General features: G+C 40.6%; 1 protein-coding gene across 1 annotated transcript; it reads left to right on the top strand.

Moving 5' to 3' along the window:
- Positions 1-27,031, top strand: htra1b (HtrA serine peptidase 1b). Its single transcript, XM_047377980.1, has 10 exons — positions 1-610; positions 4,892-4,991; positions 5,260-5,374; positions 5,622-5,711; positions 18,399-18,593; positions 18,876-18,908; positions 19,833-19,947; positions 21,466-21,523; positions 22,407-22,502; positions 26,343-27,031. Exons 1-10 carry the CDS (start codon positions 151-153, stop codon positions 26,509-26,511), a joined length of 1,431 nt encoding a protein of 476 aa, XP_047233936.1. The 5' UTR covers positions 1-150; the 3' UTR covers positions 26,512-27,031.

A 27,031-nucleotide genomic window follows, 5' to 3' on the forward strand; every position in this document is an offset into this window, starting at 1 on the left:
AGTTTCCCACTGCGTCTGTTTGTCCTGTGGGTGAAGGTGTTGTGACCTCAGCACAGATCCCTTGAAACCCATAAAAACCTCCTCTCAGCACTTCACATAAACTCCAACAGCCTTCTCGTTTCTCTGGGTTTCTGTTCGGACGGTCCCGCTATGCACCTCCGGTTTCTTCTGTGCGTAACGGCGCTGATCTCCTCCTGCTTTCTGCTGTCCGATGCGCGCATCGCCAAACGGTTCGCCATCGATTGTCCAGAGAGCTGCGACAAGTCTCAGTGCCCGCAGATCCCCGCAGACTGCCTGGCCGGAGATGTGCTGGACCGCTGCAACTGCTGCCCGGTGTGCGCGTCCGGCGAGGGCGAGCAGTGCGGCGGCCCCGGGGACCAGGACTGCTCAGAAGGGATGGAATGCTTGGTGACTGACGGCGTGGAGGTGTCCGCCACCGTGAGGCGGAGAGGCAAGGCCGGCGTATGCGTGTGCAGCAGCTCCGATCCGGTGTGCGGCAGCGACGGTGTTTCCTACCGGAACATCTGCGAGCTGAAGCGCGTCAGCAACCGGGCCATGAAGCTGCAGCAGCCGCCGATCATCTTCATCCAGAGAGGAGCCTGCGGGAAGGGTGAGAGCGGCGTCTGTGTGTGTGTGTGTGTGTGTGTGTGTGTGTGTGTGTTTGTGTGCATCTTAAGGAAAACAGGAAGAAATGTTTGGGGAAAGGCAAAGTGAACTGTTTCAAAAGTCCGTGTGGGAGAGAAACTAAAGAGCAACCAGGGACGGCCAGAGGTATGAGCAACCTTTGTCCCTTTGTAGGAAACACGTGTAGCCTGGGGGACCACCTAGACCACACTAACAAATGCACAGAAAAGACTTTATAAATAAACAGTCATCATTTCAATTCATTTAGTCACTACTCCTGCTTGAGTCTGAGCTGAGAAAACGCAGGCACATATTAACTGCGTGTAAAAGAAAAGAAAAAAAATCTGTGAATAATCACCTTTTTCCTTGAAAGGAATTTAATTCACGATTTACTTAAAGAACAAAGAAGAAATCGAGTAACATCCTCTTGTATCTTTTTTTTTTCTTTTCTTGATTGAAGTCAGTGAGGTTTTTTACAACTGTGCAAATAAAATGTAATATAAAAATATTTTATCAGCACCTAACCCTAAATGCTATTATTTTAATACATAATTTGAAATGGGAAATGGAATTGTCAAGTCAACCACATTCTGTCATACGGTCACTTAGTTTCTTTTTGGCTCACTACCTCGCAAAAAAGGGACAAAAAAAATCACACATGAGGGATATAAAAGGGTTGTGGTGGCCGGTTTACACAGTAAACATCTGGAAGATGAAAGGGTGCTCTGCTCATATGTGACTAAAATCAAACATTACATCCAAAACCCCATGGTGGTGGCAGCATCTTGCTGTGGGCACACTTTTCTTCAGCAGGGACAGGAAAGCTGCACAACAAGAGCAGGACAGCAGCACTAAACATACAGCCAGAGCTGCAGAGGAAAGAGTAACAGTAAAGCGTTTTTATGTGTCAGAATGGCCTAGTCAAAGTCCGGAGCTCAATCTTAGGAAATACAGCTGTTGTCCCAGCAAAGGGCGGTGATACAAATTCACACCACATTTTTATATTTTATTTGTGAAAACATTTGTGTGGGATTTTTTTCCCACTTTTCTATATACACTTCTCTGTGTTGGTCTTTCGCAAAAAATGCAAGTTATGGTTGTAGTGTGATAAAAAAAACAAAAACTAACAGAAAGGTTCTTTTACTTTTGCAACACTCCTAAAATAGACATTTTCGATGTTTCCAGTCAACAGACTTGTAACAAAATCTCATGAATAGCCTTGAAGTAGATTTTCAAATATAGTGAATTGTTGGTAACATTTAAATTAAAGGATGCTGCCTTTCACTGGTATTACAGTAAACATTACTTATTTGTTACTCTTTCGTCACCTCCCTGTCTTTGGCATCCCTCCATCTCCTGAGCGGCGCCATGCATTGCAGAAAACTCTAAAAGTTTTCCAGCTCCAAACTCTCTCCCTCTCCCTCTCTGAAACATGCCCTTTATGTTATCTTAACAGGGTCATAATGTGTTGAAATAAGGCCAGGATGCCCTGATTGACTGCCCCAGTGCGGCTAACATGCACAGAGCTTCGAGTCATGAAAGACACACACATCCCAGAGACACTGCAGCTGTGAACACACCAATCTGCTGATGCAGAGGGATTCTGGCTCAGAGTAAAACAAGGTCAAAGTCAGGCTTCTCCTTCTCCTCCTGAGAATCCAAAGCATCGCACTAGATCCTCCTTTCCCGCTGCCTCAACAGTCTGTAGTTGGTAACAAAAACCACACCACAGTCATTTCTTTACTTTTTGCTTTCATATTTCTAATCTAAACCAGTTGTTTCTGATTTAAAGTTCGGGACAGGAAATCTGGAAAGTAGCAGTGAGACGCCAATGACTCATCTCCTGGTGGGTTGTGTAACTCTTTAAACAGATAGATGTAGGTCGGACACTTATTTAACCCAGATCTGGAGATCAAATAGTTTGCTTCTTATTTCTACTCTTGTTCCATGTGCAGACCTGTCGGATGTTTGGATCCAGAAACAAATAAACGGTGACTCAGCCGAGCTGCGGGGATTCTTTTCCAAAAGATCCTCTGGAAAAAAGACTGTTGTTGTTTTCTGTCTGATACATTATTCAAACTACGTTATCATCTTGCAGAAATGTGGGCATTTAAAGCCCTGTGCTGCATTCAGGGACACCTGATCTGTGATATGCAGCAGTTTTATTTGCTCATTCAGACTTTTCTTCATCTCCCAGCGTGCTGAGCTGTTACCGACAACAGCAACTGGGCTGGCTGTTTGTGTTCAAATAACTAGTTTAATTTCACTTCAAAGCTACATCAGCTGGAAAATCATTAATCCTGCAGGCATCTATCCACAGATATATAACTCACAGGTTTTCTTCCAGATGCTCAGTTGCAGAGAACACAACAAACTGCTGCTCAGTCTCTAAGCAGACAGCAGCTCTGGAGGTCGACTCAGTTTGTTTACGAGCTGTCGACTCCAGCAGCTTCAGATGGAAAAGAGTTGGACTCATAACATAGCCTCTGATTAAACTTAACTTCACCCTTTTGACCCAAATCCAATCTTCACACTTTATTTCTTCCCCTTTGCACTTCTGATTGCAAACAAGGATCATTTTCAGAACAGATCTGACTACAGCAGGATGTTTTGGCGCCACCAGCTCAACACAGTATTCACAGACTCAAACACGATTCTGCACAGGATTTCATCTGTTTCTCAAACATTTCTAACTGTTTGTGAAAAGGAATCAGCAGATGGATATAACACAGAGAGTCTGGATTCAATTTAATTACAAATTCAGTACTTTAAAACAAGTGTGTCACGGCAAGTTTTATTTCTCAGGGTAGGAAAGAGGAAGGAAAACATGAAGTCATTTAGAAAGAAGTGCTTGGAGTATAATTGTGCCACTCAAGGTTCATACAGTGTGTTATCAGCACCAATGAAATGAAGTGGTTGCCATGGCAACGGAGCTAAGGGATTTCCCTGTGATAAGATCTGAAAACAGCTCAAATACTTGCAAGGCATTGGCTTAATTGTCCCTCAGTAAGATTCTGCTGTTTAACAACCATGAAGAAAAAACTCAGTCATATACTCACTGAGGACTCTTGCTGTCTGACCTATTCAAGGTTATGTGTGATGAGTGACATTAGAGGTTTGATAATACATGAGTCCTCTATGAAAATGTTTAACCATCCTTCTGATTTCAGCTTAATCCTCCTCATATTTAATTAGATCGATCAGGTTTTCCCAGCTTGTCCAGTTTGTGCCTCGAGCTACAAGGTTTTAATTTACAACCACAAAATCCATCCATCCATCCATCCATCCATCCATCCATCCATCCATCCATCCATCCATGTCCTGGAATGACATCTAATCATTTATTTCAGTTCTGTCTTGAACTTCCAAACTCCAAAACGTTCTGATCTTCACTGAGGTATCCTCTTGCAGATATCTCTGTTAGGTTGTTGTATAGGCATCACAACCACATAATCGGACCACCGTAACTGTCTCATTCTAATTCAGCAGCTATGATGCCACTCTGAATAACTGGTGATATTCATCCTAAGAATAAAATCATACACACTTTGAAAAAATCTTATGTTACTTATATTTAAAATTTAATTATGTCACAATTATGTCAAAATCTACCATAATAAGCAACCTGAAATGGTAGGAAGGTCCAGGGACTAGACCTTTCCACCATTTCAGTCAGTGTTTAAAATTGTTTAATATATTTTTATTGATATTTCTCTCTGAATTACAGTGTGTTAGAAAAGCGAAATATATGCAGGCTGCTTTAAAAGGCTGTTTTAGGTTGAATGTTTAGAACACAGAAATGAGGATATGTCTAATTGCTGGTCCCTTCAGATCTAACTGGGAAGGTCAAACCTCTGGAGTACTTCTAAAGTTAAATTGGAGCAAAGATGCACGAGACGACAGCAACAGTTTTGCTTCAGTGCTGGGCATGTTCTTAACCCTTTTGTGTTTCTGCCATCTCTCCGTATCTTCTGACCCTCTTAATCTCCTCCTTTGTTTTATAAGGATCAGACGGAGAAGCAGCTGCTCTCAGAGCATCACTTCTTAAACTACAGCCCACATCTGCATCTGATTTAGCTGTTTGCCTACAGTTTAGGTCCATTTGCAGCAATCTGAAACCAGATTAACAAATGTTTACATGTCCAACCTGGCAACCCAGGAGCACAGTTATCTTTTCCTTCACTATTGTCTGTGATTGGGACCAGACCAGATGTCATCCTCTAATTGGCCATGATCCCACTCACTAATATTGTTTCTTCCCTTTCAGCTCAGCTGAACCCTGACAGTCTTCGGTACAAATACAACTTCATTGCTGATGTGGTGGAGAAAATCGCTCCTGCTGTTGTTCATATTGAACTCTTCCGCAAGTAAGAGAAAAAACATTCATACAGTTGTATTAAATTCAAAATGTTCCAATATAAGGACTCGATGAGACCTTGTGAAGATATTTTCACATTTCTTGATAGCAGGACATCTCTGAACATTTTCATACAAGTCTGTTAAAATTAATAATTTAGATTATGAATGCTTGGTTTAGGTTATTTTAAGTTTTAGTTCTGGTTTTAAACATGACCATCTCTGGGTGTGAATGGTGTATTGAGGTTGTTTTTATGCTTTTAATCCTCTTCCCTGTAGGATGATGTTTTCTAAGAGGGAGGTAGCTGTAGCCAGCGGTTCTGGTTTTGTTGTGTCCGAGGATGGACTGATTGTCACCAACGCCCATGTGGTGGCCAATAGGCACAGAGTGAAGGTATGTAAAGCTCCTGGAATACATTACAACATCTTAATGTCTGAGATGAATCTGTATTATTTAAAAAACACGAATATAATTCCTCTTAATTTTACTCATGGTTTATGCATTCCAAAGAATTTTTTTTTTTTCCATCCATCCATCCATCATGTACTGGCAAAGTTTTTATTTCTTATAATTAGGTTTTATGACTGGAGAATTCTGCTATTATGACAAGGGTCATAGAACTTCCCTCCATGTCCTGCAGGTGGAGCTAAAGAGCGGTGCCACATATGATGCCAAAATCAAAGATATTGACGAGAAAGCAGACATCGCCCTAATCAAGATCGACGTGCCGGTGAGCAAAACAAGGGCTAAAAAAAAATGAAAAAACAAGGTTATTATAGACTGAATATCTTCTGTCTGTCTTGATGTTTAATATCTCACAATTAGGTCGTCCATTTTGGTTTTGTCTGTTCCAATTAGTTTTTACTTAAACCAACCTTCCTGAAGACCTCAGAGTCTTTCAGCTCTGCAGAGGACATGATGACTGGATCGGGGAGTTCCTCATGCTCCCTCCACATCTTGATATGAACTTAAAGTCTGCAGTCTAACAACATTTACATGGGTCCCATGTAGGTATATAATGGGTTAAATAATGGGCTCCTGATGCGATTGTCAAATGGTTACATAAGGCCCTATGTTGACTACCTTTGCAGATTTAACGCAGGCCAACTCTGAATAACAGGTGGTACCCATATGGATCCTAGATGTGTTGTGAAAGGTCCATTGATTTCCTTAAGGACTACCTTAGACTTGCATAGGGTGCCCAATTGGTTTTGTCAATACAGGTTGTTTTTAGTCGGATCCCATACAAGAAGGTCGTTTTGATTCCAGGCTGACTTCTCTAGCCAGAGCATAATCCATATGGGGCACACATGTTGACTGAACAGTCATCCCTCAGCACAACCAAAGCCTTTAATCACCCCTTTCTGAGTCTGCTTTGACGAAATAATAAACCTTTTACAAATGTACTGAATTTTATAATTTCTGTTCCAAAAATATATATTATTCCTAGATTCTAATCCACTGATAGCGATCAAATCCATAAACTCATTGCTACCTGCTGACAGTAGTGAATCGGCAGGAAAATGTCTCTAGAAGAACTTATCTTTTTGGTTCCATTTCATCAATTCTGTATCTCCAAAACATGGTAATTTTTGCAGTAAGAAGTCATTTAAAACCCCCTGAGGGTTGAAACTTTTAGTATACATATTTTTGCTTTATAATTGCCTTTGCAGTTTTTTACCTTTCTTCTTTTATTTCTGACAGTGCTTTGGAGAAAGAAATAGTCTCCTGTTGACAATTTATTTGCCTAATAACTCAAATTACATTGTTGTGATTTAGTGTTGAATCCATCTTAATTTAAGAGAAACAAGACTAATAAAGCTAAGAGATTTTAATTCATTTATCCTTTAGATGTATACTCAATGCCCAATTGTGTTATATTAAAAATATCCATCTTATTTCTCTGCAGGTCTTTAACCCAGTCTCTTGTGTAATAACTTTCTACGTCTCCCCTTTTCTTGCCCTGTTTTTTTTTCTAAAACAATTTCCAAAAGATTTCCTGAGAGGAAAGTCTGGTTTTAATTTTAACTAGGTGGGATTTTTGAGGCGAGGCGCCTCGGGAAAATAATGTCATGACTCACCAAAGTGTCTGCAGACTGTGCAGGTCAGCAGGCGCTTGGAGAAGTGTTTATATGGGTTAAATTTGGTTTTCATTTTTCACAGGACATTCTTTTGGTCCACAGATGTCACGAAGTTTCAGACAGCATTCATACAGTAAAAAAATCTTTTTCAGAAAACAAATTTGGTGCCTTTCTGGTCAGTCAGAGTTTCTGCTTCCTGTTCATACTCAGAGCTCCTGTCTGCTTTATTGGTCAGTTTTCATAGAGCAAAATCCCCAAATATTTCTTGATTTTTGGAGTTTTATATCAGCTATCGGACATCAGTCAGGACAGCTTAATCCATGTTTTTCACTGGTCCTTTCAGAGGAGCAAACAGGCAATAAATTAAAGGAAATGAAGTACAGCTGCACTTATGAAAGCAGACCGACCATATTATGCAACTCTGAATTGGAGTGTTTTCAGAATATGTCAAATTTCATGACCATTTAAAGCCAGAAAATGGAGACAGCTGTAGTGTAGATTTGTAATATAAGAGTTAGAACTGTGCTCTGGAGGTCTAAGGGAAATAAGATTAATACATTTGTGACATTTAAATATGATCAGTCTAGATTAGACCAAACAGAAGATTTAAGGAAAGACTAAAATGCATCACAAACACAATAATTTCACATAAACTAGAAGTGCTTAATTTTCAGCTCAAATTGGTCCACTTCTGCGTGGGTCATCTGAGTTTAAAAATTGATAATTCCAATTTATGATTTATTTTTTAAGCATATTTTTCCCAATGCACACAAACTGGTATTAACTTTACTTTTGTCCTTTACTCAGGTCAGGAACCTTCTTACACTGTAGTTCTTTAAAACATTGGACCTTTCTCCAAAGCACACAGTGGCTTCTCCTTGCTTTTGCATTGCAATAGAAGTACATATTCCTATTTAACTCTTCATGTTTCTGAAATTAATACATACATTACATATGTTGCTGTGGTTGCTAGGCAGGGAGTGTGCATTAGAGAGTGACATCGCTCCTCTCTAACTGGGGAGCTAATTATAAATGCTGCAAAATGTTAAAAACTAACTTTTAAACTTTATATTGAACATATACATAGGCCTGTTTGTCTATTTTGAGCCAGTTTGTCTGTCATGTCATGCTTTGGGAGATAGGGTTGCCTGTAAAATGCCCCCCTGGAACACAAAGAAGGCACACCCAGCTTCCCATTGATTGCCGTTCTATTTATCTTCGGCTTTCAAAATTCCAGATACATTTTTTAACTTGCCATGTCTCTTGGAAAAAATGCTGAAATGCTGGAGAGATAGGAAAACTGACATGAACAGCCAATAGTGTGTTTTGTATATTGAAACCGAAATGCAGACAGGAACTTGGGATGGGCATGACAGAGGTTTTATACTAGAAACAGAAAGCGTACACATCATGCACATAGAGAACAGTACAAGGAACATGGGCAGAGTAACAGGAGGAGCCAGTAAAGAACAATGACAACCAGTGAGCTTATATAGCAGTGGGAATGACATTGACTGTAGCTCAGCTAATCAGGGGATTAGGAACAGCAGTGGGGGAGGGCAAACAGGCAGACTGAGGGAAGATGAATAATTAATACAAAGGAAGCTGAACCAGACACGGACACTACAAACAAGAGACAGGGAGCCATTGTCACAGTGATAGGTTCTAAACACAAACAAATGTTTTTTTTCTGTGCAGTTTCTCAATAATTTGAGGGCAAGGCCTAAAACAGCAGGAAAAAATGGGGTTTGGGGTTGGATATTGATCACCAGGCTTTATTCTCACTGTTGAGGCATCTAAGCTCCACACAACCATCTTCAGACGAACCAGGTGCATTGGTAAAGATGCCATTCCGTTGGTCACTAAGACTTTGGCTTTGGTAGATCTCATTAGGACATGGGGAGACTGGCAACAGTCCTATCATACACAGACTGTGCGTTTCTTGGCATGCTTGGGCAGCTTGCAGCGTGTAACTGGAGATTTGAGACATAAATATGAAGAGATTAATAACCTGCGAAAACTGGGTGGTTTTTGGTTTGTATGCAAACATGAAACAATTCAGCAATACACAACCAGAACTCACACACACTCATGCCTTTTCACCGTATCTCATCACAACTGGTTTACAATGACTGCAAATTATGATATAATGATAAGGTTTGCTTTCAAACAACGTAGGATGTCTCTGGTCAGTGTTGTTTCTATATATGGTTTTTTAGCAATCAAGCTGTATTTGAAAACTTGGCCACAATAAAGTCATGTTTTAAAGGTAATATTGTTCCTGCACAGAGTTTTTCTCTCCACATCTTTGGCTGTTTCCTCCAGAGCACTTCTCTCTTTTAGGGTCCCTCAGGGTTCTGTACCTGGACCACTATAATCCTCTGGATTTATTTTATCCTTATAAAGATGATAGGGAGATGTGCTCCCTTTCTCAAAATAAAACTCAATATTTTCTTAACCTAACAATTGTTTGGTTTTACCATTTTTTTATTGAAAAAAATGTAACCGTTGGATTAAAACGCTGGAACACGTAGCAAGAGCTTGACTTCTCTGTAAAATAAGTCTCACATGCACTAGACTCGAGTAAGAGGTTTTCAAACCACCAATGTCCTTGTTTTGGTGCTTTGTTTAAATGAATGTGTTTTCAATAGGCTCCTGTAGAACGCATTCTAACAATTTAATTTGAGTAGTTTGATTCCTTTGCTTTTTCTTCCTTAAGTGCTGCTTCAACAGCCTAATTTTGTTGCCTATTTGTATACCATTTTAGTTTCACTTCTAACATTTTAATCAGCCTGTCCCAGGTTGAGGTTTACTTTGCTGCAGCATCTGCAGAATTTCAGGGGTTTTGGGGTTTTACCTGCTGCTTTTAACAACATGCATTAAAGTTATGATCACGGGAAAACAGCAGGTATTTGTGGTGGTTTTATCTGACATCTTGTGTTAGTAGAAGAGCTCTCTTTAATACCTTCGTCACTTTGAAATCTCTTGGCTGAGAAGAGTGAACATTCTGCTGCTCACTATTAAAGATGTTTCAGTGTGTAACTGCAGCTGTGAGGAGCTGCGTGCAGACGAAGCTGTCAGGCGTGTATCTGCAGGTCCAGGACAGAAAAGCTTGGGCTTTAAGCTTATGAAAAGAAGTTTAATGAGCTGTCGTTCTCACCTACTCATCTGCTTAACTTTTTCCTTTCTTGATAAAAACTTCTTTTGTTGCTCAGGGAAAAATATATGTTGTCACATATCTCGAAGATGTTTTTAAACCAGAGCTCATGATGTTTTCAAAATGTGACGAGAGCACATTTCAGGTTTTATTTTGCAGATGATTTACATGATGTGTTAAGTCTTTTTATTGTAGCCGATGTTGACTAAATGTAAACTTCTACTTGCCTAAAAGTGTTTTGGCTGCACAAATCAAATGAAGAAAAATACATTGATTTACAGCTTTGTATTGTAGAGGCATGCAAAGAAATGTAGTTGAGTGGACTGAAATAAAAAGAACTGTGTTTGAATCTTGATAACGATGCGTTTAGGTCTCCAGCTGTGCATACTTGTTGCATCTTAGGCATCTTTTCCCTGAAGCATGTACGGGCAGACGTTTTTAATCTTGATCCATTCAGAGAGGCCTTGTGGTAAAACTCCACCTCGATTCAACCTCGATCATGATCTGCGACACGTGTGGAAACTTCTCTCGGTTGATCAGATCGGCTTCAACAGGCCTGGATGTCTGAACAGCGCTGGCAGCACCTGATCTGTATGATTAATGATGACAAGAAACAAGAGACTGAATTCCCTTGACTTCTATTTCAATTCAGGAACCTATCCTGTCAGCATAATCCTCAGGAAAGGTCAATTTCTGCTAGGTTTGTGAAATCTGATGTTTAAAAAACAGCTGTGAGAGGAGGAAATGAGAGTTATTGGTAGATGTAGGAGGACAAAAAGATGTTATATCTGTGCAGCGGGAAATATAAAGTCTGAGTAACACCACAGGGGTACCAAGGCTTAGAGGAGAAGAAAAATTCTGATAAATGCAAAGAAAAATAGTAACAACGGTAAAAACAGAGGAGGAAAACATCGAAAAAACAGATACCTGTTGTCTCATGTTGGTTTCTACACTGCACTGTGGGGACAGGATGACTCCAAGTCTTAAGTTATTGCATCCATGATGAAATTAAAAATCAGCTGATGCAAAATGCATCAGTACATAGGAGCAGAGAGCCTGAACTAATGCTGATTCTCATATTTGGCATATATATACTGCTTTCTGCATCAGGTTATTCTCCTTTCTGTGGGAAAAGAGCATTTTTTATCTCAGCGTTTTGATTAGCCCTCTGTGATTTAAAATGGTCAGCTGAAGACAGTTGACAGACAGTTCAGGGTGTGCACTCAGTGCTGCTGAACTTCCCAATGATAACTGAGGGTTGCACTGCATGCTGAGTATGTTGGAAATTGCTATGCACTTGCCAATGCACAAATTGGTATAAATGGTAGTTGAAACCAATATAAGCAACAGCGAGGCAGTTCAGCAGAGCTGTGGGGCTCACAAGAGGAAATTCAGCCACTGCCGTGACTTTGCTTTTCCTTCTGGAAAATGAAAAATTGTTCTTTACCACATTTCAGGATGAGGCACTGCACTCAGCAGCTGTAAAGTAAACCATGTGTTGTCCCTGACTTTGCTCTTTCTGACCGAGGAGTTAATTGTGGTTAAACCAGATGAGGCAGCACTTTAGCTTGTTACTCTTTTAGATTTCTTTGTAGGCCACCAGAGATTTCTCACTGTTTTGCAGAAATCTGCCTCTTTACTTTGGACAAAGTCAATAAAACACTAAAACAAGTCCAATCCAGGGAGGCCTCACCTTGCAGCTTACACGATTTAAAAGATCATGTTAACATTTTGGAACCAGATACCACATCCCACCTTCATGGGTCTAATGGAGTGCATACCTTAAAGTACCTGTGACACGCTTTTCCCACAAATGCAGAAATTGAAAGAAAGCATCTTAATATTGAAGGAACTGGGCAGTAATTGACATATTAGGATTAAAGACGTGATAAAAAAAAACAATTATGACACAAAATAAGCATATTTCGATTTCAAATTTTGCAAGTCCAAAGTCGCCTGAAAATGACGTCAAAGGGGGAGTCTGGTCATTCATTGTGTGAGCATCAATGATAAACGGTTCAGGTAGAAACCAAGTTGTGTTAAAAACAGCGTTAATATGGTGAAATGGTTCAAACCAAACTGATATAATTGATCTAATGTTAACCACTGCTAATTTATACATGTGTATACATAAATATATTTGTGCATTTATTAATACAGTAAGATCTAGGTCCGTTTTTAGTGAATTATTTTGAAAATCTGGATGTTGTGCTCGTTCTGTTTCTGTTGGAGCACGACTCCAGCCGTGCTCCAACAAGTGGCAAAAATAGACTCCAATGGAATTAGATGGCCGTCTGCACGTTGCAGCCCTTGTGCTCCACCATCTGATGAAAGCTGACTTTCTTCTCCTCACTCTGTGATAGTGACTGAAATATATCTAAAGAAATATCAGATTCTTCACTGCTGTCTGTGTTGCTGCCATTGTAGCAGCAGTTAGTTTACCTGCAGGGATTCCCTTTTGAGATCATAAAAGAGCACAACAAAATCACAGGGTTGCACGGTGGCGTAGTTGGAAGCACTGTTGCATTGCAGCAAGAAGGTCCTGGGTTCGACTCCTGGCCGGGGGTCTTTCTGTAGGAGTTTGCATGATCTCCCCTTTAACCAATGCGTGGGTTCTAGCCTGGTACTCCAGTTTCCTACCACAGTCCAAAACATGACTTTTAGGTTAACTGGTTTCTCTAGATTGCCCTTAATGAATGAGTATGTACATGGAAGTTTATCCTGTATGTCTCTGTGTACCCCACCTCCCGCCCATAGACTGCTGCTACCAGCTTCTCCGCGACCCACTATGGAAGGTGCGGTAGAAAATGACTGACAGACAAAATCGCAAAGGAGTAGTTTAGAAATGCCTTTAGTGAATATAAGACCATAAATCTAGACAACTGTTGAGACAATTTCAGTGTCCTGAATGTACTTTTAAAAATGGTTTAAAAGTACATTCAGTGTTTCCTTTCCATAAATAAAATTGGATTTATCAGGAAAATTCAATGTCACAGGCACTTTAAAGGGGACATACCATGCTTTTAAATCCTTCCTCTTTACATGGAATTCACTCAGTTGTGATCTATATAAAGTGGAGCTGAAAGCTTTGGTCTGAATTCCTTGTTATTGTGGCTCCACAGGCCCCTCTTTTACCCTTGTTCTGAGGTGTGTCTGAGAGCGACTCGTTTTGGTTCGGTCTCTTTAAATACTACTGAGGAACTTCACACCCTGAAACAGACTGAAAAAATACAACACAAACAATATAAAGATATCTCTGCAACATCTGGAGAGACTAAATTCAACTTTTCTGCACTCCTACAGACTCCAAGTACCCAACAAAATGAATTTAAAGGCTAAAAATTGGATTTTTCATGATGTGTCCCCTTTAATGTTTCAGATCTGTTTTGGCTGCAAAAGGTATACCAACAGACTGTTAGGCAGTGGTCATAATGTTATGCTTAATCAATGTGTTTCAAGTGCAGTGCACTCACGTTTTCATGAAAGTACCATGTTGATGTTTAATTTATTTTGTTTTGCCTGAGATGCTATAGCCAGTGGAGAGTGGGAGATCGTGATTATGGAAATAACAAAAAAAAAGAATGGTGAAAATGTAGGTTTACAGGAGATGATATGTTAAACTCAATATTTAACAATAATTGCATGTTTAAATTCATTTCTTTTAATATACTCAAGGTCCAAAGCATGGAAACTAGCTTATGTGGCTCTTATAAATATTATCATTTCGCAGGAGGTGGCTTAGTAATATTTTTGTTTGATCCGGAGTCATTATCTGTCATTTTTATCTCAACTGGCCCAAATCAAAAGGAAAGGGCATAATATAAAAGCATGATAGTAAAGAATCTGTCTTTTTATAGATCAGGGTTTAGAGAAGGAGTTAATTTCAGCCCCCAAATGTCTTGAGAATATGACCTGAAAAAGCTGCTTAAATGGTTTAAATTAGCCACCATCAGTGTAGGAAGGTAACAATGCCCATTATAGACAGTATTCTTAACTGGGCCTAACTCTGCTGCTTGAAGGGGTCACATGAGGCCCGTGAATGATCCTAGGGTGTGACCCAGGACAGACTGCGTTCACACTGTTAGACCAACCTTAGTTCACCTTTTAATGAGGTCTGAGCGAACTAATCCTCAATCTGTTATAAGTGTGTCCACACCTGCTTTAGCTTCATTCATAGGGGTGGGTGGGTGTTTGTGCCAGGCATGGCATGGCATGGCATGGCCTGGCAGGATTTTTCTTTGTATTATTTCAAATGTTTGCTGTCAAGCTAAAACATATTCCGAAACAAACAATAAAATAACAAAAACTTAGGCGTAGAAACCTTTTCTAAGAAACATACATCATTTCCATCACTTTTATGGTCTAGAGAAAAGCAGCTGCGATAAGCACATTTTTTCTGCTTCAGACTTCACATTTTAATTGGCTTTATCACTTGTCGTAACTCATTCAGACCGCAGGATACACACTTTCTGTATCCCTCACACACACATACTGATGCACACAATTTTACACAGTGATGAGTGGCAGTCAATGTTTTAAGCATACCTGTAGATTCAGACATGCTTCTCCTTCTGCTGCCTGTCAGTGTTTAAGGTTATCTGGAAACATCTTTCTCACTACCCAGAAGCCCTGAGATTGAAAACATGTTTACATCTGTCACATCAGTATGCATCTGTTTCTCTCATTGCTGTCTGCTCAACCTTAAGTCTCCCTTTAGTGTCTCTTTCTCTTATTGAAGAGTCGTGTTGTCACTTTTTCTGTTTTCCTGCCTGTTACCGAGACTAAAACCATCAGACTGACCTTTATGAAACAAGACAGGGGAGTAATAATATGGACCGCAATAGAAGATGATCACCACTGGGTGCCCTCATCCTCACCTCGACCATTCTTACTAAACACAAGAAAGTAGGTCAGAGTCTTGTGTTGAGTAACCTGCCTCAAGACTTGTTATTTAACAGAGGAAATGGGCGACATATGAGTGTGCAGCAGCCAAACTGAATGCACGCACATGGAGACAAACAGACGGTTGTTATGCTTGGTTAAGAGTGGAGCTGATGAAAGTTTAGCTTCAACATTACAGATGTTTTCTGTCTCAGTTTTTCTGCTTCACATCACAGCTGGCCTTAAAATAGGTCAATAGAACAGCACAAGAGACACAAAGGCCTGGCTGACCTCCAGATTCAGCAGCTGCAGGCGAAGCCAAAGGTTCTGAAGCTGTCAGATTATGAAGTTAATTTTGGGGCAAAACTATTTGTGCATTGTAACTGTGACTTTGAAGTCACAGAGAGTAATGCTATAGGAGTTTTGTATCTGTAGAATTTTTTTCGGTCTTTCACAAATACAAAACAGCAGTTACTCCTCTTCAGAATCTTAAGCACAAGTGCAAGAATTGTATTCTTTGAGTTACACATCAAAATCTCTTACATTCACAGTTTTACTCTAATTGTTTCAAAACAAATGGTGCAAAATAAATTCACACACCTGTATTAACATCTTCTCACATAGTTTTTTTCTTTAACAGAAACACAAATCAGTGAGTGCAACTGCACAAAGGCTGCTTTACAAGTCACAACTTCTTTCACTTTTGTTCCAAACGTAGCGCTGGAGCAAAACAATCTGTGACTTGTGGGTAATTTGTATGCCCATACACCAGAGGGCACTCCCTGCTCCAGAGTCAGTAGGTATGCAATTCACAGGACCCGGCCCACATAGACCGGTCCATCAAAGGATGCAGCCCCTGAGCTTGTGTCGGGAGTCTGCAGGTGAACGTCAACCATTTAGCGCATATTAAATCGACCCAAAATAATTCCAATAGCTCCTTAAGAGACAGAAATTGAAGCACTCTTTGATGAATATTTATTTAATGAATATTTAGCAGAACAGCAAGGACTCTCTGAACCTTCACAAAGAGGGTGGTCGTTTGTGTAATTTGAACGGATCAATAGATGTGTAAATCTTATTCTCCGCGTGATCATTACACCTGCCAGAGACTTGTTGGACAGTATTCGTTTGTGATACCACAAAGGTGTAAATTACTGCTTGATTTATGTTTATCAAGGTGTGTAAGATGCGAGATGATGTGTTGATGATGACCATTATCCCTCCTCTTACCTGTTGACTGTCACCTTACAATAAATGCAAATTACTGCTACTGTTTAGATTTTTTGTAGTCTCAAAGTTAGAAATGATTGGTAGATCCACAAGCAGCAGAAGCCATGTCAGATGGGGTTTAGGCAATCACTGATTTCCTACACACTAGCAACATCTGAAAATTCAATATTTATTTTAATCTGGTGTATTTTTGTTAAACTATTCATTTAGTATTTAAAAGCGCTCTCTTTATAATCAGCTTACACACCACACTTCTTTAGGCAGTTCTTTATGCAGACAGGCTGACAGAGCAGCAACGCAGCAAGAACTGTGGAAAGTACCACCATGTTGGTGAGAAAATGGCTGATTATGGGGGGAAATTTGTTAACCATGCCTGGGAAAATATCCTGATTCCCGAAACATTTGGTTAAACCAGATGAGAAAAATCCCACAAGATTACCCTGAAATCTTACAGTGTATACCTGCCAATCCCTAAACATACTTCATTTTGCATTTTTCCTTATCCAGTTTATACTCATTAGAGTTTTATTTTTGGAGTGCCAGATGTTATAGAAAATAAGCAAAAATACATAAAAACTCAAAGTTTTAATCAAATCTTCCAGACGTGTAAGTTTAAACTTCCTTCAGTTTAACGTGAATCATTTACCACCTAACTTTAACTGGAACAGGGCGGTGACTAGCAGGCAGTGAAGTACAGGACCCCTCCCTGATGACTGAATTCCTCACTTCCAAACTATGAGTCCACTCTCTGAACAAGTTGATTTTGGCATGTTGTGTTGGCAGTCTCATTTTTTATAGTCTGCACTCAGAGATCATGAACCTTTGAACACCCCACATCTCTATTAAAAACAGCTGACCCTTAAAGCCCTCTATTAACAGTGGTCAGGCTACATTTCACAGCGGATTTATGAGTCTTTTTTGTATTTTATAAAGGAAAATGTTGAATTTCCAACTTGTAACTGTGTCCTTGTCTGACAAGTCCTTGCTAAACCAGGGTTGCTAATTCCAAAGCAAGAGTGGAATCAGTTGCAAAGCTGCAGAACTGATGTCAGAGCAGCAGTCATAGCAGGTCATCGTCACTGTTACCGAACTCCACTGAGCTTGATCTGCAGTATCCTGGATCATTCTGTCATAAATAGTTACAGGGAAGAAGATCCTCCAGAGATTTGTTGCTGTTTAAGGAGTGTAATTCTTAAAAATCAGGATATTGTGATCATTCCGAGAACCCTACACCCTGAGCTCCTCCCGTTTCTCTCTTCTTTCTCTTCATGCATATCATCAGCTGTGGTGATTTAGAAGCTTGATCAGAGGGTGAGCTCACTTGGCTTTCTCACAGAAATGCTGCATCTGTTTCTCACATGGCAATAAGAAAAAGGTTTAACTGTATGATAATGTGCTGCTTTGTGTGCAGTGACCACTGGGGGGAGCTCTTCCCTTCCGTGCTCCATGTATGTAGAATAATCAGTTTTATGATCATGGGTTTCAGCAATAAAACTATTTGCTGAGTAATTCCTTCTTTGAAACAATAATTCTGAGTATGATCCTCACACTAATATTCTCTTTGCTTCGACAGACATCTTCAGGTGTCTCTTGCCAGTTCTGTACGTGGCCAAAAAAGGGGGTTGGTGTGGGCTGCACTGTTCATACACTTTTTAAATGTTTCTCTGATATACTGAAGAGCAGCCAAAACATTTAATCAGCTTGAGGAGGAGATGATCCTGAAGCCTTAAGCTGCAATATTTTCAGCAACAGTGTCCTGCAATGAAGTAAGAGAATTAGCTGCAAAAAAGGCACAAAAATACAGTGAAAATGTTTTTAAGCTAAGAATATTCTGTGCAATGTGTGAACATGCAGTTTATCAAAATCCACGATGATTGAAAAACAAGAAGGGTCACCAAAAAATAAAATACAATTGAATCTACAAAGTTTGCAAAACACACTCGTGTCAATTTTGAGCTGATAAGTGAAAACCTACAATTTATTGATGTCCTGTTTCACTCATTCATCATCCTTTCTTTAACTGTTTTCTCCTCTTCCTTGTCCATCTTGTGTGTGTTTGTCTGCGCAGACGAAGCTGCCTGTGCTGCTCCTCGGTCGCTCTGCAGACCTGCGTCCTGGAGAGTTCGTGGTTGCCATTGGCAGCCCGTTTTCCCTGCAGAACACAGTCACCACCGGGATCGTCAGCACCACCCAGAGAGGAGGCAAGGAACTGGGCCTTCGCAATTCAGACATGGATTACATTCAGACGGATGCCATTATTAATGTGAGTAATCATACAGAGGCTGAGGAGTTTCGGACTAACACCAAAGAAATAAAAATCTCTAAGCCCTTTAATGTTTATTACACATAAAAAGGAACAGAGAGGAGACCTAATTATAATAAAAGTATTTGTAAATAACATGTTTTCAATATTTTATTTTATTCACCTAATATGGTGGCTGCCTTTGGAGTAAATGTGGGCTGGATTTGAATTTACTGAATAAATGTAAAGCTGGGTAAAATAATAAGGCAAAAACTCTGCATTGCCTTGTTTGTTTTCTTGCAGTACGGAAACTCAGGAGGGCCATTAGTCAATCTGGTAAGCTTGAAATTTATTGTCTGCATGTTTTTTTTTGTGCGGCATTCTTGTGTATTGTGCTTTTATGATGTTCCAGTTTTCCTAGACATATAGAAAATATGAAGAAACACCAGTCCCATGTTTATTTTTGTGGTTCCATCTTAAATTAGTCACATCTCACTGAACAACATCTGGTTGCGCTCTTCCTTAACAGACACCTTGGTAAAATGTGTACACTGTTTTGCAAAACCCTTCTATCCCTTGAATTTTTACATATTTCGTCAGGTTACAACACAGACTAGAGTTTATTTTCTTAGGATTGTATGTGACACAGCAACACAAGGTTGTATATTGATAAATAGTTTTTTCTAGGTTTTTTAGGTTTCTTTCTACCAGTTTTGCGCATCTAGAGACTGAAAATCATAAACCATTCAATTGTAGATCTGGCTGTTATTGTCCTGCTGGAAGGTGAACCTACAACCCAGTCTCAAGTTGTTTGAAGGACAAAAGGTTCTACCACATATTTGCTATGTCCCCTACAAAGCTTGTGGCAAACTGTAAATGGGACTTTGAATGGGTTTTTTTCAACATTGGCTTCTTTCTTACTCTTCCATAGAGGCCATATTTATGGAGTTTATTTACCAGAAGGACTGAATTCCCCTAATAAACATGGATTGGTCATTTAAGGCCTTTTTCTAATTGGCCTTATGAAATTTGTGAAATAGAAACATAACATTTTATAACTTAGACCTCCTCCAGATGTTGCTTGACAGATGTTACCTGCCACCATGCACAACCAAACATTGAGCACCACCAAGTCCTTATTAAGGAAGCTACTGATGACTTTAGGTAACACTTTGCAGGCAACGTCAGTCCACAGTCTGACTTTCAGCCATATTACTTGAAATGCTGGTAAACTGATGTGAGCCTGTATCTTCCCTGCAGGATGGGGAGGTGATTGGGATCAACACTCTGAAGGTCACTGCAGGAATCTCCTTTGCCATCCCATCAGACAAGATCCAACAGTTCCTGGCAGAGTCACATGACCGGCTGGCCAAAGGTTCGCCTCACAGTCTGCAGTCTTCTCACACAGCTGATATCAGAGAGACACAAGAAATGTAGTTTGTACAGATAATTTAATCACAGTATGTATCATAACAGTTTATCTGGAGTGTGTTGTACTTTGAGTCAAATTATTTTCTTTAAAAAAGGTTTTCTTCTATTTGTTCCTGAAATAAGCAACTGATTCTGCTGTAAACAGAAAAGAGAGACACCCTTTTGTTTCAGTTCCAAGTGTTACACAGTTGTCATTCAGAAGCTGCTAATCATGCGCATAAATGTCCCAAAGTTTTAGTTTGAATACTTATTTTTAATCATTCTTAAGCCAGGGTAGATTTTTTTGGGTGCTAAGCTTTCACTTGATCACAAGAAAAATTGTGACACAAAATAAAAACTGCATAGATACAGTCAAAGAAAGTTTTGTGTCAGATACTGAGATGTTAAACAAACCATGACGTCCACCCAAAAACTTGCAGTTTTTAAAACTCAGATCACATTTTTATTCTTCCTCCTTCAACTGAAAACACCACCTGAATAATCTTTCACAGTTCTGACACCTCTTTAGGAGCAACTTCACCAACTCGAGCTCCAGAAACTGACTGGTATTGTTTCAAATACATTAAACTGCTATCTAAAATGGAATTTTAAAACTGACATAAATTTTAGAGTTGCTATACTCATCTGTTAACATATACTTTAGACGGGTCAATGAAAAGAAGAGTTCTTCTCATTGGGTTTCATTTCAGATATAGAAGAAATGTGCAGACCTTTGCTTGCTATAACTGCATTTTCTTCTCTCAATATGCTTATTCAGGACTTTGAGTGGTGTTCTAAGTCCAAATACAAGTCTAGCCTTTAAACCAAACCTAACGTCGCTGGTTGCAAAGTTAAAGTTGGTCCCGTTCCCAGTCGACACCTTTTCTATCCAGTCATCTGTAGTGAAGGGCTATACTGGTGGTGGCGGGGGGAATGGTTGTAAGAGCTGCACAGGTTTTGAGGTTTCTAGGATTTCAACTTTGTAGACCAAATCTCAAATCATACCAAACACTTCTGACATCGCAAAACAACTTTCCCTGGATTTCTTTCACTTTATCTTGCAACTGTCTTAACATTAGCACAAAACTTGTACAAGACCTTCAACGAATCACGCAGCTATGATGCACATAACCAGAGTCCAAAACCCTGCCATGGTGGGAGGTTAAATGGAGTTGAGCCAGCTGTGTATTTTGAGCTGTGATTGGTTGTTTCAGCAGACGGCTCATGACTGAATGGAAGCCTCCTTACATCAGTCCTATTGGTTGCAGTGATAAAAGTCAACATTTCCAGAGAAATCTGTTAATTCCAACTTTTTCAGATTAGTTTTTCAGATTAACCTTTTTTGTTGACTTGTGTTTAGTATGATCCTCTGAAACATATACGGTTTAAGTGAACATTGCAGACTGCTGTTTAAACAGCTATTTAGCATTAAAATAGAAGTTTTTAAAAACATCTGCTAATGGCACCTTTTTGTGTCCCTCAGGGAAAACATTCCCAAAGAAGAAATACATCGGTGTTAGAATGATGAGTCTCACTCCAACGTAAGTTTCTGCTCCAGACCGCACCACATTCTCTTAATATTCATAATTAATAAAGGATAATCTTTTTGGCTCAGTGTTGATTTCCACATTTAAATAATAAATCTGTACCTGAATTTCTTTTGCCTCTAAAACCTGACACAGTGAGCTGAGGGGGTCTTTTGAATGAGAGAGCCCTGGATTTTCCAGCTAACGAGGGTTATTAGACTGAAAATGTGTTAATTAATCTTTAGATACTGGCTGCCAGTCCTGGACTGGAATCAGCCAGGGATACGGACAGGGTAGCAGCCTGCAAGGCAGCGTATCACTAGGTCCAAACCACAGAATCAGCCAGAATGAATTTCAATTTGTAACAGCTCATTAAATTTAAAGATCCCAAAAATGATTTTAAATTTAACTGCCTGTGTCACATAATTTACATAGATTTGCAAGGCATCCATTGCGAAGTGTAAGGAAAATGATGCATGTTATTCAACAAAAAAAAGGGGAGGGGGTAAGATAAGCTCAAAACCCAATTATCACCTATGCATATACAGCTGAAACGTTTTGGGCTGGTTTGTTGATGTCAGGCTGATTTCACAGTATTGTTGGAATTTAGGGGTAATTAAAATCTCTTAAGAGTTGACAAATAGGCTCGACAGTCATTGATTCTTTAGTTTAACTCTAGATCCACTTACGCTTTTATGCAACAACATGTAGACATATTTCTGACCACTGTTGATGAAGGTGAAAGATGATTCAGACTATTAACGGGGCATGTTTACAGAGTTTTTAACCTAAACGCAGTATCCATGTTTCAGAATGAATAATCCTGTTGAGTTTCAAGAATTCCTCCTGGTATGTTGTGATGTTTTGGTTTTTATTGCTCCACTTTGTTTCCCATCAGGCTTGGGAAGGAACTGAAAGAGAGGCATTCAGACTTCCCTGACGTCACTTCGGGGGCGTACGTCATCGAGGTCATCTCCCGAACCCCAGCTGAGGCGTGAGTGTTTGGATTGAAATTTTTAAAATGTTTTTTTCGACAACACTGATTGGATTCTTAGAACAGATCTTTTGCCAGAAATGATAAAACATTTGGTGTTTGAAGCACTTTTCTAAAGCTAACATGAAGTCCTGATGAAAGCAAACTGCAGTTCTCCACCTGAGAAACCAGCAGGGAATGTTTGGTTTCTGGTCATTTGGCAGGTTATCTGTAGCTCCATTAAGACTTTATCTTTTCATTATGGATGGTCACAGGGCCAACAGTTTCAGCAGAGACACCCAGACTTCCCTCTCCCCAGACACCTCGTCCAGCTCTTCTGGGGGAAGCCCAAGGTGTTCCCAGGCCAGCCAGGAGACAAAGCCACTCCAGTGTGTCCTGGGCCTCCTCCCAGTGAAAAATGCGTAAAACACCTCCCAAGGGAGGTATCCAGGGGGCCTTCGAAACAAATGTCCGAGCCACCTCAGCTGATACCTCTCGATGTGGAAGAGTAGCAGCTCTACACCAAGCCACTCCCAGATGGCTGAGCTACTCAACCTATCTCTAACAGAGTTCCCAGCCACCCTGTGGAGGAAGCTCATTTCAGCCGCTTGTATCCGGGATCTTGTTCTTTCAAGACCCAGAGTTCTTGACTATAGGTGAGAGAACATAGACCAACCGTTAATTGAGAGCTTTGCCTTTCAGTTCAGCAATCTCTTCACCACAACAGACCGGCACAGTGTCTGCATTACTGTGGCTTTGGGGGCTGCTAAAGAAAATGTTCTATGTAATGTGGGCATTTCCATGGAAATGAACATTATAGATGGCTAATAGTGACAATAATAACTATAAATATGTTTCAATGTTAAGCTGAAATCGTGGAAGTGGTTGGCAAAAATAGCACGGCTAGCATAAAAGTAAAATCAAAGGTTCCAAAGTGAGCGCAAATCACCCAATGTGAAGGCCTACCAGCTTCATCAGCGGTTATTTCCAACCATTGGAAAGCTTCTTTCCATGCTGGATCATTGCCAGACCTCAGTTTCTTCTGCTTGTTAAGCCCTACAACAGCAGAAATGACATCCTTGTCTATGACTGACGCAGTGCTAGTACTGGCTGCAGGCCCGTCATTTTGCTCGTTGCCATCAGTGGAATGACTGTCACCTGATTTGTGCTTAGCAGCTACCAGGAAGAACGCCATGATATGACAACATTTATACCCACCCTTCGATGCTGACATGATTTTAGAAAGCTTTACCGTTAGCGGTCGCACAGCGTCATAGGTGAAAGGAACAGGAACAGACTCGGCACATGCACAATAGCCGACATGAAAACCATACGAAGGGAGCCCTAAAGTCAATCGAAGGGCTGATACGCTGAAATGTGCTGGGAGAACCCTGTCCTGAAGCCCTGCCACCATGCAGTTTAACAACCTCGGTGGCTTCAGTGTGGGTGATGAATGAGTTTAGCTCAGAGTACCCAGTCTCTGCTTCCACCAGGGAAGGCATGTTGGCAGGCTTAAGGAGAACCTTGAAGCCCTCCTTCCACCACCTGATACTGTCCCCTGTCAATGTCAGCATCTCCCCACCCCCACTATAAATAGTGTTGGCAATGCACTGCTTCCCCCTCCTGAGGCGCCTGATGGATTCCCAGAATCGTTTTGAGGAAGACCAATAGTTCGTCTCCGTGCAACCAATCGGGTCACGATGGGCTTGGCCTGACGGTACCTGTCAGCTGCCTCAGAAGCCCCAAAGCCATGCTCAATATGACTCCTTCAGCTCGACGGCATCCCTTACTGCCGATGTCCAACATTAGATAAGGAGCTTGCCACTGTAAAAAGCCACCGCAGACCTTACGGCTGCAGCTACTTCGGGCAGCTGCATCGACAGTTGAGGTAGAAAACATTGTCCACTTGGACTCGGTGTCTCCAGCCTCCACCTAAATCTGCTAAAAGCAGCTTCCTCCTTTGCCAGTGGATCCAACTCACCACTGTTGGACCACTTGTTTGCTGAATATTGGACCATATGCATGTTGTCGGATGTTACTAGGCCTTTCCAACGGCATTGGCCATTTTGTATCCAGGACAGTCCGCTCCTACATACCCGGTCGAACACTACGACTGATATGACGTGGCGTCCCAAGTCTGACGTCACAAGACGCTATATAACAGGGCCTCCATTTTGAACCCCGCCTTCAGCTGGAGATCGTGACCCGATCACCAACATCTGAAGCATCACCTGGAGAAGAGTCCCGAGTGGATTTAATTTATTCTCCCTCGTTGGCCAACGAACACTTCATAAATGAGGTTTCTGGACTAGGAAGGCCAGAAATTTCACTTTGCCGATCGAAGACGTGAGTTTAACACGTAACTAAAAACACGGAGTTTCGAGGAGACAAACCGCCACCGTGTTTCATCCGAAGTCGACTTTGACGGTCAGATCATATTTTTCCTTTTTGCCAAGGAGGCCAGAGGACGAAGATTGACCGCTTTTCCTGAAGTTAATTGTGGACGCACAGTTAACTTCCAACTCCCCCCCCTTTCTCGCTCAACCCCGCTCAGAAGAAAGCTGACAACAAGTAATACCCATCTTTTATTTTATTTATTTCTTAGAAAGTCTGGGCAGAGTAGGAGGTCTTAGTGCGATGAGATTCGCTAGTTAGAATCTAATGTGTTCTGAACGATATGTGCATGTAATCTTGTTATTGAAACTTTGATGTGCTGTATTAATGTCTGGAAGCAGTTGCGATCCCAGCTCTGTGCGTGTTTTGTGGGGTATTTACCACCTGAGAGTCAGCGCAGGAGCGCTGTGAGACTGGACTGCTAAAATAACCTCATGGTGAAATTCCCCATTTTTCTTTGTCTTCAACCTCACTGCTTGCTAGCTTGCCGCCAAAGGTTTTATAACTCTTTGTCTGCTCAGAAGTTGGGGGAGGTTTTATGACTGAGTATAACTGAGTTACAGTTGGAGCTGCGCCCCACCCTCCACTCACCCCCACACCCCTTTGTCATATTCTCATTTTTGCCATAACTGCTGGTTGATTCAATACACACCCACTGCTTAGTTAGATATTTTACCCCTTTTATGTAGAACTTTGCTTGTTGAGTAGGTGATTTAATAAATATTCACATAGATGATAACAGAAGGCGTTCTGTGTTTATTTTGTGTAAGAGTGATTCGTCAGTCAAGATAAGGTTAAAGTTCCACACGTTTCGGCAGAAACGGTCGATTAAACTCCCAACACCACCAAGTGGTTATTGGGACACTGAAGAGATGGGCTGAGCTGTCTACCAGAGTGTCTTAGACTTGTGGCCGAAGGTCAGAAGACAGGACTACAAAGTCGATCATTGACATCTGGCATTATGGACATTATGGAGAACCCTGAGCATTCTTATCATAAGACTGTTGTATAACAACAGAGTTTCTTCAATCAGAGGCTTCTTATTATCTGCTGTAGGACAGACCGCTATAGGAGATCCTTCCTGTCCACAGCCATCAGCATCTACAGCGGGTCTTTGAAGAAACCTGTATAATATGAGCTACAACAACATTTAATTTCCCTTTGGGATTAATAAAGCATTTTTGAATTTCTCTGGGTAAATAAATACCAGTACTGAAGGTTTAATCTGATCCATATTGTATCTGAGGTCTGTTAAAATCTTTAGTAGTGCAGTTAGTGCTATGATTAGATCTAAAACCAGGCTGGTATTGTTTTGGATTGTTGTTATGATGTAAATAAAAATTGAATATTTCTCCTTGAGCTTTTTTCCCCTTTGTATGTTATTTGCATTGTCTTTGCTTTGAACCAGTAAGGTATAAGCAGAGAGGCTCAGCTGTTATATTACAACATATGTGCTCTCTGTGACAGAGCTGGCCTGAAGGAAAAGGATGTCATAATCAGCATCAACGGAGAGCCCGTCACCTCTGCCAGTGATGTCAGCAACGCCATAAAGCGAGACGACAAACTGCAAACGGTGGTGAGGCGGGGTAATGAGGATGTCATCCTTACCATTCTCCCTGAGGAGATTGACCCTTGACCTCTCACTTGACAAAGTAGCCAATCAGCGTGAGAGCTGGAGCAGTCAACCAATCGTGAGCTGGCTCTCGGAGCTGCCAGACTAATCATGAACACTGAATTAAACAAGCATCTTTTGGTGGATGCCTGTGTGCGAGGCTGCATCTAGATGTTCACTTTTCTTCCTAATCCTTTGCTCATTTTGAGAGGCTCATTACTCTGTAGACTGAAGTTTTGCCTTGTCGACATGTTAGCTCTTTCTCTAATGTTCATTTACCTTCCATCATCACTCATCTTCTATAACATACTAACACCTGTTAATACAGAGAGGTTACTGCAGGTCACTGTAGTTCACCATGTACTGTATATTCATGAGGGAATATTTTGTGAAAGTGTTGTTTTGTCTTTACGTTTGATGACAATGCTGTCAAAAACAGAAATAAAATTATTTTTGAAAAAAATGTAGCATTCTGATTTCAGCAACAGAGTTTTCTGCTAAAGGTGAGTAAAAGGCATGAAAATAAATTCATCTTTTATGTGTA

The sequence above is a fragment of the Girardinichthys multiradiatus genome, chromosome 10, assembly GCF_021462225.1.
Source record: "Girardinichthys multiradiatus isolate DD_20200921_A chromosome 10, DD_fGirMul_XY1, whole genome shotgun sequence".
Classification (NCBI taxonomy): Eukaryota; Metazoa; Chordata; class Actinopteri; order Cyprinodontiformes; family Goodeidae; genus Girardinichthys; species Girardinichthys multiradiatus.

What these genes read in the sequence shown, in the direction of transcription:
- htra1b (XM_047377980.1), top strand. Translation starts at nt 151, where the DNA reads ATGCACCTCCGGTTTCTTCTGTGCGTAACGGCGCTGATCTCCTCCTGC. An exon ending in CCAATAGGCACAGAGTGAAG is followed by an intron (nt 5,375 to 5,621) that starts GTATGTAAAGCT and finishes CATGTCCTGCAG; the next exon opens with GTGGAGCTAAAGAGCGGTGC. An exon ending in TCCCGAACCCCAGCTGAGGC is followed by an intron (nt 22,503 to 26,342) that starts GTGAGTGTTTGG and finishes TCTCTGTGACAG; the next exon opens with AGCTGGCCTGAAGGAAAAGG.